Raw genomic sequence first — 13,444 nt, 5'->3', positions numbered from 1 at the left:
GCAGCTCCTGCTTAACCACTTATCTGGTTTGGGGTGTGAGGCGAAGCCGTCTCTGATCACACCAAAAGCCAATCCCACAGATAAGGCAGACACAACAGGATAACGGCTGCAAAAGAAGTTCAGATTATCACTCAGCGATTTGAGTCAGCAGAGAAAGTTACCTCTTCGGTAGTTGAGTTCTCGGCGGGGAGGTGGAGTTGCAGTCCGGCCTTTATGGTGGTGGTGATGATGATGAATGAGTGACAGCTGGTGCTGAGGATGAGTGACAGCTGTCACTTCTTCTGGGTCTGGCGCCCTCTCGTGCTTGGAGCCCGCACTCCAAGCAGGGCGCCCTCTGGTGGTGGTGGGCCAGCAGTACCTCCTCTTCAGCGGCCCACATAACAATCTTCTGTTTGTTCAACAATGTTGACATTCTAAAAACTCTAATAACAGCCACATGTCCACATAACTCTGCGGAAATGATTCTGTCTGAATGTAGTTGAAGCAGACACTTCTTCATTCCCAGCTGTCTCTCAACATATCTCAGGTTGACGTTACACGCAGGTACAAGAAATGAGCTTGTTTTCCAATTTCTTTTCATTTGAAAGCCCATCGCTGCTTGTATTTAATGAACAGTTTTAGTATGTGTCCCTCTGATTTCTATGTTCTGTGTACTTTGGGGAAACAGCGCCACCATCTCGGCTCCAAGGCGATTAACTACAGATGAATACAGGACGGTTGGGCCTTGGCTGAGGTATTTGCTCTCTGAGTGCCCTTCTAGCTGTTGCATGCCTGAGACAAGGTTAAGATATGTTTAAAAAATAAAGCTTCATCTTTCATTTCATGTCCTTCTGCAGTCCTCAAGGTGCACGTGTGCATGTATGCAGAGGCGGGTTTCTGTCTTCGGTGATAAATGACCGCGGTGAAGCGGTCGTGCTGCTTCTTCCCACTGATAACTGAAGCGTGGTGGGATTGTGTGCACGCTGTGAGGCAGAAGCAGCTCACACTGTACATCCTCTGTACTCCCCAGCCCCCCCACACACAGAAAAGCATTCAGCCGTGTAACGCAAAAACACACAGACACACATCTGTAAATGCAAGTAGGAGACAAACGCAAACAGAACAATTCACACAGATGCATCATCATCTAGGAAAGCACTCACAGAGAGCACATACTCCAGCCAAGGCCGATCAGTCCCTGCATGTTCCCTCTTGATTTTAGGTTTGAATTCCTCCTGAAATTAAGCTTTTTGAACCTTTAAAACATATGAATCAGCTGTTTCACAAAATGTTTCATCGTTTCTAAATGCTATGAACTATTTGCAATAAATAACATTCACTGGTTTGAAATGTATGAAACTAAATTAGCCGTTTGCTTCGCATCACAATTCATTTTTCCAACTCGTAAATAGAATGTTAATAAATCTGAACATGATTCACCATTTCAAAACACTGGACACACTAAATGAAACATTTTCTTGAGGCGGTCTTGTTTTTGTTTTTTTTAGACAATGTGAAATGCACAAATAACTTACTAAGTCATTTTTTTCAGACAATGATTCATTGTACTGAAACATTTAAAAATACTTCATTATGATTTATGTTGTTTCTAACTGCTTCAAAATAACATCTTTTTGCTTCTCAAAATGATTAATCTTTCAAGCACTTAAAATGGTAAGTGAAACAATATTTAAAAAAAATGATTCAAAATACTTGGCCCTAAATTGACCAGTTGCTTCAGTGATTCAATGCTTTGAAATGCTTCACACTAACTTAAACAATTTCTTCGCACAACAATTCACATTTCACAACATGCAGTCAATGAAGCAATCCATTAAAAAATGTAACGTTACAAAAACATTTAGAACAGAAAATAAAATAATTGTTTCAGGAAAAAAGAGTCACTGTGTTAAATAGCTGCTTCAGACAATTATTCCTTATTTGGAATGACTTGAAATTTAACACATAATTCATGTTTTGAAACATGCAAATGGAACATGAAACAAACTTGCAGAACATGATTCACCATTTCAAAACATTTGAAACACTGTCTGAAGCACATACGTCAGCCACATTGTTTCAAAACAGCAAATGAAACAATTGCAGTGGAAATTCAATGTTTCGAAATGGTGCAAGTACTACAGAGTGCAAATGTTGGTGCTGTTTTCTCAAGAAACATGGGAATCAAGGACGTCCTGTGCAAGAATATGAATTTAAAATAACTTTAGTTCCACATCTGCCTAAAATTTGATCATATCTCCCTTCAAATTTAATTAAAATCTATTCTGTTCCGTTGGAGGAGGTCATCCTGTCTTTTGGATAAATTTGACAGCAACATTTATGCCAATTTTCCTCATATCTAAAATACCTTTATTTTGACCCTTTCCTGTTTCGTAAAATCCATAAAAAGGCACTCGTGGTTATTGGAACCTGTGATACTGATACTCGGACCACTCGGCTACCAAAGGCTTTGATCTAAGGACATGTAGGCCACCGTAGGCCACCGTGGGCCCCAACAAAACACACAAAATGAGCACTCACTGTCAAATTGCAACACATCTGCTTGATGCAGAGCAGAGACGACAGATTTTAATATCCTGCTTCCTGCATGTGGCGTCTGCCCGTGCACATTCTCCGTACAGTGGTGTTAAATCTGCCATGGGTCTGTTTTACTGCTGCTCTCAGCACGTGGGTCCACGTGTAATGCAATTGTCCTGCATCATTTTGTGTGCACGAGAGATGCGGTTATGTTTTCAAGAAGTGACACACTAAAGCCCTTTGTGTTGTCTTTGAATTTCATTACGAAGCTTTTCACATTACATTTGGGTCACATTCAGTACACAAAGCTATTAATTGTGATTCAAGTGGGCAGAGTGTCACACCGATGTTGCACAATCATGTTTATCCTTCGCTTCTTTGTAATCACATCCCTGTGTCTGCAGGTCTGTTGTCACTGCTCTTCTTTCTGGATCATCCGGGTCAAAGAACAGATCAGCGGGGGCGGCTTTCGACGAATCTTTATGGTGAGATGGTTCATGTGTCAGGGGCAAGCTGACAACAATTTATTGTTGTTCTGGATCTGCCTCGAAATATTTTCTTTTGTCGGTTTTCTTTGACATTGTAAGAAAAACTTACATTTGATGGCTTTCCTTAGCCTTCAGACCTTTTGACATCAAAAAGGCCTGGTGGGGAGAATAGCCACAATTCCCTCCTCTGTTTGAAACATTAAATCATTTCTGAAGCATTTTTTTTTCATATACTATTTCAAGTGATTTGAAACAGTACATAATTTTCTATTGCAGTTGGTTTATTAAGTGCTTTAAATCATTCGAAGCAATAATTTGTCTCCTAAAGCAATTGGCTCATTGAATGTTTTGAAATACTGCATCACTTCTAAAGCAATTGCTTCATTTACTCGTTTAAGTACTTTGAAACATTAAATTATTTTCTTAAACAAATGGTTCATTAAGTGTTTAAATCAGTTTAGAAAAGTGAACCATTCATTAAGCAGATGGGTTCATTTGTAATTTTATGTGATTTAAAGCAGTAAATCATTTTCTAATGCAGTCAGATCATTAAGTGCTTCAATTTGAAACACTAAGCCATCTTTTAAACCAAGTGTCCCATTTACAGTTTTTAACTACTGAATCATTTCTAAATCAATTGCTTCATTTTCTCTTCTAAGTGCTTTGAAACAGTAAATTATTTTCAGAAACAAGTGGTTCATTAAGTGCTTCAAGCAATTTGAAACAATAAACCATCTTGCCCCATTGAGTGTTTTGAAACCATGAAACATTTCTAAAGCAACTACTTCATTTACTCTTTGAAGTGGTTTGCAACAGTAAAATATTTTATGACACACTTGGCTCATTGAGTGTTTCAAGCACTTTAGAAAATGAACCATTTATAAAACAGTTGATTAATTTACGATTTTACATTATTTGAAACTGTAAACAATCACTTCATTAAAGGATCCATGCAATTTGAAACAGTAAACTGTCCTCTAAAGCAAGTGATTCGCTGAGTGCTTCAAACGCTTTGAAACAGTGATTCATTTCTGACGCAGGAGGGGGTTTAAACCTGAATCCACCTCCTTTTGTGTCTCCCAGAATATAAGTCTAAAGCATCATTCCTGCACGGCAGACATTCAGCTGAGTTAGTCTCCTTTAAAGACACATTTTCTTCGTGCATGTCTTCTGATCACCTGTCAGAGGAGGAACATGCGCCGTAAGGACGAGTGCAGAGACGCTGCTGGACACTCTGCGTTAAGTTAACAAATATTAGGCTGAGAAAGAAGGAAAGTGTGACAACTTGGCCTTCAATATAAAAGCATATAGTAAAAATTACATTTTCAGAGAAATAATTGCACACCATAATTTTTTTTTTAAAACGGTGAGTTAGAGTGTAGCCTGGAAAGTAGGGAGAAACCCGGACTTTAGTCACCCAAATTGAGTGTAACATTAGATTATCTTATTTGTTATTCAGGAGTGGCAGGTCATCACAAGGTTGAATACGACAAAAAAAAAAAGTCAGACAAGCAGTCAGGTTTGTTGTACGTTTGTCTTTTACTGATCTGTTTTTAGTGTTCCTCGTTACTAAAAACCGTTTCCTTTCATGCATACTTCCCCCCCATTACAAACCAAAAAGGAGGGTTTTATTTTGTAGGGACTACCGGAAACCAGCTTGTGTGAATGCGCCGTGATAAAAATATGATGACGGTAAACTGCTAACTGCTTGACAGCTGCAGAGATGCGCGACACAGAAAAAAACAAAACAAAAAAAAAAACAACAAAAAAAGGAGAAACGAGCGGCACGCAAAGTAACCACCGTTGCTAAAATCCTCTGAGATGCTCCGACGAACAGCGAAAGACCGACTGAGAACATAAAAGAGAAATACATTTAATTACAAACGAAGAGGAGCGAGTTCGGGTCGCGCGTTGATCCGAATATCCGGGACGGGAGGGGTCGAAGATGGGGAACGAAGCGAGCCTGGAAGGAGGCGAAGGGCCGCCGGAGGGGCTGGGACCGGACGTGCAGGGCGGCTTCGTCCTTGTCCCCGGCGGGACTCCGGTGGACCCGAACCAACTCAGCGAGGAGGAGCGGAGGAGGCTCACCGCGGAGGAGACAAGGGCGCCGGGAGGAGGCGCCGCGGCTGCACGAAGGCAGGAGATTTTTTTTTATTTACTTATAATTAAAGAAAAAAGGTTTCAAACTGATAATTACATTTAGGAAAAACTCTCCCATTTTTTTTTCGTTTCTATTTTTGTATTATGGCACACATCAACAAACGATTCCGCAATGGAAAAAAAAAAAATCCAGCTCTTATTTTGAAAACTTATGCGTTTACTAAAATGCGCTTTTTTTTATTTTTACAGATAGCCATAAATCACATATTTAAGTGACGTTGTGTCAGCTCTGCAGTTTGCGTCTCTGTGAGAGCTTACATCGTAAGGGACACACCCCCAGAAACACGCGAAATGCCTGCTGGGTAATAATAAATAATAAATACATTTAAGCTGTTGTTTTTGTTCTTTCAAATTAAGGACTGCTTCAAAAAAAAAAAAAAAAATCCTAATTCCGACAATTGCTCTCTGCATAATTGGATTACAGTCGTTTATTTGTGAATTAGTAATAGGAAAATGAAAAAATAATAAAGCGCAAAATGCATTATGGTTCATATTTGGGTTTTTAATTAGTGTAATCCTGCCATTTATTGTAGATATCTGCAGCACGTCTTATTTATGTTTGAGTTAGATAGTGAGTGTGTGTGTGTGTGTCTGTGTGTTGTGGGGTGGGTGGGGGGGTCGTCTATAAATAGACCAGCCATCGTTGGTGTCATCATCATTACACTCAGTTTTTATTATTTATTTATTTATTATGTGTTGATGCAGCAGCTTTTCTTGGAGACCAGTCGCTGTCCGTGGTGCTGAAATCCCTGCTGCGCATCATCAGTGCTGAAAAAAGAGACTTCTTTGCCTTTATTGGGCTGGTGTTAAAATATTACAACCACAAAATCACTTTAATTCATGAGAAATAAAACATTTTTTTTCCTATTAGTTATACTAATCACTTCCCCTTTCTTGAAACTTTGTGGAAAAAAATTGATGACCAAAGACAGTTTTGGTTCAGCAGATGTGTGTAAATGTCTGTGAACACTGTGGCATTTTTTGTTCAAACTGTGGAACAACAAAAAAAAAGGCATAACAACAAGGTTAAAAAAACTTAACTCCATTTATTACAGATCTTTTAAAATATTAGTGTTTTAGACTTGAATGAACTTTCAGTCAGTATCTTTGAAAACTAATGTTAAATCCTGTGAAATTACATTTTTGATAAGAAAATATGCTGGAATGTACAAAATATTTCCATATAAGTAGAGATAAGTCAATCAGTTTCTCTCTCTCTCTCTCTCAGGGTTAAGTGCATAGATTGTTGAAATTCTAATCATTTTGCTTTAAACTACAAGATGACTACTTTCCTGTTCATGAGGTTACATCCTCCTTTTTTTTTTTTTACATCAAACCAAAATAACAATCATTATAAAATCAGGCTTCCTTGCACATTAAAGAAGCTCTCTTTCATCTCAAAGTGAAGTAAAATCTCTACATCATGACCTAAATGAAATAACAATGCTGTGTCATAGGCTTTCCATTTTGTAATGATTGTTTTAATTAAACTGAGTACTTTAACAATCTTGTTTTGACTTTTTCTTTTCTTATCTTACTTTTTACCAACAGAGATGTAGTTTCCATGAGTTCTGTATTTTGATTGAATGTCATAAAAAGTAAATTTGATCATTTTCCCAGGGGTCTGTAAACATTTGCATGCAGCTGTACCACCCTCTAAGACACCACCTTAACAAAATCTGATTTTTGAAAAGCTGAATCACTTTAATTTTTATTTTGAAGGTCTGCCTATGAAGCTCCGATACATGTAGCAGTTTTCTATAGTGATCTGTGTTGTATTTTTTACTTAGTCTGTACATATTTTTGGTAGCTGTGAAAAGCTCAGACTTTCCATGTTGCACATGAGCTTTTCCGTATCCTGTATTTCCCCAGAAAATACAGTTTTCCAGCTACACCTTTTTATTTCCTTAGGATCTGAGCTCTAACTTGGCCCAACCACTTGTCTGCTAAAGATAGCTTTATATATGTCTTTGGTGCAGACGGTAAACATGTGGCGCTTTCAGACAACAACAGTGATGTTGCATATAGACATCATCGAATAGTAACACTATATCCAGTCAGTCCACAATGTCATTGATCAATTCTCTCAAGTTCTCATTCACCCTGGTAAAGTGTGCACTTTGTCCATATTGGTTCTCAGCCAATGTTAGCAAAGACGTCTCAGCTTACGTCTATGGTACTGTTCCTCTTCTGTCTGGGTGATCTATTCTCAGTGTCATTCAGCAGGATCCGCTTTCCTGACAGCTTTACCCCAAGGCTGCAGGCTACACAACGTGTTTAAAGATCGCTGTGAAATAGTGCTGCCGTCTTAACTTTTCCTGATTATTAGTGCAGTGATGCTTGGACAGTAATGTAAGGAATGGAGTTTGGCATTGCTGTTTTGGATTTTAATCGGAAAATGTATTGAAAATGGGCAAAAAGTTTTAATTTTCCCCAAATTATTTTATGGGCCTTTTCCCCCCTATAATTTGGAATAAATCTTACATTGTTTTTCTTTACATTTAGAATAACCAAGACTTTGCAGCATAACGTAGAATTCAGAACTTCCCAGACGTTTCTGTCCATAGTTGGTTCGATACCTTTTATTTCATCACTGAGTCAACTGAGGCTTTGTGTTGACTTGACTGAAAGATTTTATTTACATTACTAAAATGAACACAGGATAACAAAAAGCTAACAACTGTTTTTATTGCATTTGTTTGTGTGTGTTTTCCAGACCTTCAGAAGCCACTGCCCAGCAACGTTCACAGCAGATAGTAGCCGGGGCCTCCAGAGGCCCAACTGGCTTAAGTAAAAGCTGTACTGTTGACGCCTTCAACCAGGGTCCAGCTGGAAAGCCCACACCGGGCCGCAGCCTGTCATCCCTCAGCCTATTTGAATCCAGATTTCGGCAGGAGCCAAAAGACCCTGAGACCAAGTCAACCGGCATGTTTGGCTCCAGCTTCCTCAGTACCAACCCCCTCAGTACCATGACCTCTTCCATATCATCCATGGGTGATGCTGTCAACATCCCTAAGTTTGGACTTTTTGGGGACAATGAGGAGGGAGGTGCACCTGAAAGCAAGCAGGGAGGGAAAGTACCAGCCAAGGGTCCTCATCAAGGACCAGGGCAAAAGGGACCACAACAGGGAGGACCACAGAAACATGGATCAAAGCCAGGGCAAGCACCTTCTGGGCAGGGACCCAGACAAGGTCAGGGTCCACCAGTCCAGGGGTCCAAATCAGGCCAGGGTCCTCCTGGCCAAGAACCTCCTGTGCAGGCCCCCAGGCAAGCTCAGGGACCACCAGGCCATACACCCTCAAGGCAACAGGCACCCAAACCAGGACAAGGACAACCAGGCCAAAGTACCAAACAGGGAGGTGATCCACTACAAAAAGGTGGCCCACCACAAGGACCTGGGAAGCCTGGAACCCAACAGCAAGGACCACCTGGACCACATCCAGGACAGCCACCTAAGAGTGTAGATCGCCCTGGTCAGCAGGACTCTGGAAAGCCTGGAGGTGGACTATGTCCACTTTGTAAGACAACCAAATTGAACACTGGCTCTAAGGAACCCCCAAACTACAGCAACTGCACAGAGTGTATGAAGCAGGTCTGCAGCCTCTGCGGGTTTAGTCCCCCAGACTCAACGGTAAGATCAGGATTATAATAACTTGATTGATAGGCACCTTCTGTGGATTTAGCATTTAGATTTTTCCTCTCAAGAATGACAAAAACGCAGCTGTCAATGATGTTAAATATGTCGCCTGCACCCTAATTTCAGATTATTCAAAATTAACTCATTTGATCAGTTTTAAAAAGGTTACAGATGGACTAGTTTTTATTTTTATTTTTTTTAAATGCATCGGATTGCAATGTTTCCGAGCTCGGAAAAGGGAGTGCGTCTGATAAAAGCGGCGCACATTCTGAGGAACAGAGCGACCATATGGACACGGAGCGTTGATCAAGGTGACTCATGTCATGGCCACAGGAAGATACCGTGCCAGCCAGTGAGGACACTCAGTCACACATGGATGCCGTAAACGCTGGTGGGCACTGATTATAACACCGCAGAATGACTGACGCTTTCTGTCTGGCCTTCTGATATTTTGAGTATTGCTTAATTCCTTCACAAAGCCAAAAAAAGAAGCTCTTTGATTTTCATGCTGGTAACTGATATTGGAAATCAAAAATACACCATTAGAGATAACGATCAAATGTCAGTATTTGCTTTTTTTAAACACTTGTTTGTGCTGAGATATGTTATATATGTTGTTATCGTATCACTGCGTCAAAGGATCATGTTATGTACGACTGCAGGAGGCTAATATAGGTCACATTTAAAAATAAAGATTGTTGACACTGAGATGATGCATCCAAAAAATACTCCGTTTTCAGGTCTTTAAGTAACAGTTTGAGGGTTGTTACGATTTCTTTCCCGCTGATTGCGTGGGAGGGTGATGCAAAGTTAGCTCAAGTCTGGGAGCTACAAAACCACTTTGAGTCTTGGATGGCAACCATCCAAAGAAACAATGGCTGCATCCCCACCTTCCAAAACTAGCCTTCCATCTGTCGTGGCCAGGTGATTGATATGTTGGGCGTGTGTTCCCAACATATGTTTTTTCCAGTTTCTGGGGTCCTCATCTGTGAGGCACCTGCAAGCTGGATCATCATCCAGAGAAAGGTGCCACATGTCTGAAATATCATCTTTGACTTTCCCTTTCAATGACAGTTGTTGCTCATTTCAAGTGAAAGATAACAGAAAATAAAAAAATGGCACTATTGCTTGAATAGAAATTTTCAGAACTCAGATTAGCATAAATATGAGTAATAATGTTACAAATCAGATATTTGCTATAATATATGAAGCAGTTGAAACCGTCTGAGTGGTAGATGTGTTTTTATTGAGTGTATGAATATTTTGAACAAAAGCTCAGTGGTTATTTGAGTGATTTTGTATGTGGAACTACCGTTATTAGCACAGGGTGAATATTTGTGCCCGCTGTGGTTAAATCATCTTTTCTTTTGTGCACAGAGTAAAGAGTGGCTGTGTCTGAACTGCCAGATGCAGCGAGCGATGGGAGGTATGGATCCTCCCGCCATGACACAGCCCAAACAAGGCTCGGCGCCACCCTCGCCCCAGAGACAGGCACCGAGCAAGCCAGGCAAGCTGCAGATTAAGGAGCAGAGTGCGGCTGACACTGGTTTAACTCCTCCAACCACTCCGAAGACGAAATCCCCAGGTGCGACGTCTCCAGGACCTCTGTCCCCGGGCTCTGCAGCGGCAGGATCTCCAAAAATCGACTCCAAAACTGGTCGCTCCATTCAGAATAAATCCAGTCCTCAGCCGTCTCCAGCTAAAGCCAAACAGGAGTCTAATTTCTTTGGGGGGTTGGGGGGTATCACTCTGGGACGCCTTACAGATGCAGCTAAACCATCACAAGCTGCTGAGTCTGTTACAGGGAAACTGTTTGGGGGGTTTGGTGGGTTGATGGAAACGTCCAAGTCTCAAGGGCAGGCGGCGCCAAAGCAGGAGGAGTCGGTGGCTGGGAAGCTGTTTGGAGGTTTTGGAGGACTGGCAGAAGGAGTGAAACCTCCCACGGCTACTTCACAAATGTTGAACTTTGGATCATCCCTCTTGAGTACGGCCACCAATCTTGTCACTGGAGAGGAAGTGAAAACAGCAGATATTTCATCTGGACAAGCCCCAGATGACTCTGCCCACACTGGACCAGGTTCCCCTCCTGATTCCCCCTTCTCTCCTCCCGGGTCTCCCCCTGATTCGGAATCTGCTCCCGATACCCCCATATCCAAGGTGTCTGTGTACTTGGAACAAGAAAAGAAAGTAGTAGAACAAACTCCAGATACCTCCACTTCAGCTTTGACCGCCAAAGAACGCTGCCCCCTGTGTAATGTGGAACTGAACGTTGGATCAACAGACCCACCGGACTACAGCCTGTGCACCGAGTGTAAGAAGACGGTGTGTAACCAGTGTGGTTTCAACCCGACACCACATTTAGGAGAGGTAAGAAACCCAAACACATGATCATATCTCAGCTGTGCATTTTGGTCGTTTGCATTTACCAAAAGAATAAAGTTACAGTAGGTTGAAAATCTGATTAAACTCCGCAAAGACATCTGCAGTTTTTATGTTTTTACACCGAATGAGGACGTGGCCTCAAATTGTCAGTATTTAAACACCAGTGTGATTATGATAAAGTCATCTTTATCAGTGACGTGAAGTTTGACTGTTTAATAGATTTTCCATAATCAGAGAGCACTTCAAAATGCTTGACTCTGAAACCGAATATGCTGATGTAGAGACACTTTACGATGGCAGACATTAAGCTAAGACACGAGTGATTAAACTTAAACTTAACTGGAGCTTTCTGCGACCTGAAATTGGGCCCTTGGTGCCTACAAACTGACTTGCAGTAATTTCTTAGCCGTCCCTAATTTAGTGAAGTCGCCCTGATTTGGAGTGAAAACTGAGCATGTTTGACTCACAAGAACATCTTAAGTCAGCAGCTTTGCATGCTGAGCCAAGGCTTGAGGAGCTTCTGGTGCAGGAAACTGGACCACCAGTGATGGACCTCTGGTTAGGTTATGTAAAAGGCTATAGAAGCTTTTTAATGTCTGTTTATTACTAAAATGTAAATGCTGTCAGTCTCTTATAGTACATGGAGGCAGCTCGGCAGTGTGCTGGACTACTTGAACTTGTATTTAACATCACCTAAGGTGGAACCTTTACACAAGAAATCAAATGATACTGATACCGATACCAAAACATGGGACCTGTCTCATTATTTGTAGCACATCCCCTTACTTCTGAGAGATAAATTGCATATTTACCAGCCCCTTCAGTTCTGGTTTCCACAGTCGCAGAAAAGGATGCAAAAAATTAACAACATTTTTCTTCAAACCTGCACTAATCCTGTGCTGTTGCACATGTTTATAATGTCCAGCAACAAGGAGTGTGGGGGTAAATGATTTTGGACTTACCGAAGGAATTAAACATCAGCACACGATGGAGCGTTTGAAGAAGAGGAAGAAACAGCAGAACTAAACATAGAGTGCACATAGAGTGGAGTCAGGGATAGCCAACCGCGGTGCATTGTTACCGCTGGGAGTATGAACGAAGGCTCGCCAAAGGGAAAACGTCTGGTTTAAGTGCCATTTGGTGTTGAAGTCGTGACTTCCAGGCATTGCTAAAAGCTTCATATGAATGCTGCATTCAGGATGACTCTGGAAACTGGAGTTGTAAACATCTGATGTCTGGAAAAACGTGACTTTAATTGAGGAACCTTGAAAACAGTATGATGCATGCAGTAGCATATCTGAGCTTTATTGTTGTCTTCATAGGGGAGATGTTGCAACTGCTTGTTGTGGATGAGCACGATGGAAAATGCGTCTTATCTGTGTATTAGTATTTGTAGCCTGGACTCAGTGACAGTGTTAGTTATTACAGATGTGTTTGCAATAATCAACACTCCCATGTAAATACAGACATATCACAGACAGAATTAAGTTGTTTACTAATTAAATGGCATTTGCACTATTACTGACGGAGGATACCATGATGGTAGTTTTTATGACATCAAGCGGGATAAATCGGAACACTTTATGGTGGAGTTTCCAAGCGCAAAAAAAAAATATAGAAATAAAAAAATTCCAAGTTGGAGGTTGTAATTTCCAACTTTTTGGCAGGTCATGAACATGGCACGTATTCTTCTGGATGCTCCGTTTAGGGCTCACCACAGCAGCTCATTGCCATCTTGACATCTACTGGTCAAAAAAGCACAATACTAGAATATTATGATTTAAACTCATTTCTTTTGGGTTCTCCGACAAGTAATATTGTTTAGATTGGTTTTAATGAAGGGGGAAAAATTGCAAAATACCTCAGATATTTTTAGAAAACACCCCCAGAAAGTCAGTTATTTTGATTGCAAAAAAAAAAAAGTGAAATCCTGGAGGGACTGATTTACCCTGATATGTGTCATACCAGCTGCTAATGAGCGAGTCTGAATTTTGCCTCCAGTGTGTACAAATGAGACTCTTCCTGTCAACCTTTTGTTCAATAAATATGCATAAATATATATAGTAACAATACACTTTGTGAGCTGGAGAGATACATGTGCTTATATACTGTCTATTGTATTTGGGTACATATTGGTATTAGAATATGCACATGAGCATGCAGACAGTTACTTGTCGTTGTGTTATGTCAAATCACATGGGCCACTTTTGACATGGAAACCAAACACTTTTGGTCCGCTGTGGTGTGATGCGTGGGAAC

At 40.9% G+C, this 13,444-nt stretch overlaps 1 protein-coding gene across 4 annotated transcripts in view; it reads left to right on the top strand.

Annotated features, from left to right (window-relative positions):
• The window catches only part of pcloa (piccolo presynaptic cytomatrix protein a), a 100,082-nt gene that overhangs the window by 8,250 nt on the left and 78,388 nt on the right, over window positions 1–13,444 (top strand). For 3 of the 4 annotated variants that reach the window (XM_034163431.1, XM_034163430.1, XM_034163432.1), the window contains exons 1-3: window positions 4,684–5,141; window positions 7,882–8,797; window positions 10,181–11,170. In XM_034163431.1, the coding sequence (XP_034019322.1) occupies window positions 4,951–5,141; window positions 7,882–8,797; window positions 10,181–11,170 (2,097 nt within the window). In that variant the 5' untranslated portion in view covers window positions 4,684–4,950. Of the gene's footprint in view, window positions 1–4,683; window positions 5,142–7,881; window positions 8,798–10,180; window positions 11,171–13,444 lie in introns of those variants that run through there. The other variant, XM_034163433.1, reaches the window with a different exon arrangement.

This window comes from Thalassophryne amazonica, chromosome 22, assembly GCF_902500255.1.
Source record: "Thalassophryne amazonica chromosome 22, fThaAma1.1, whole genome shotgun sequence".
NCBI classification, from domain to species: Eukaryota; Metazoa; Chordata; class Actinopteri; order Batrachoidiformes; family Batrachoididae; genus Thalassophryne; species Thalassophryne amazonica.
This window is presented reverse-complemented; position numbering and strand designations above follow the sequence as displayed.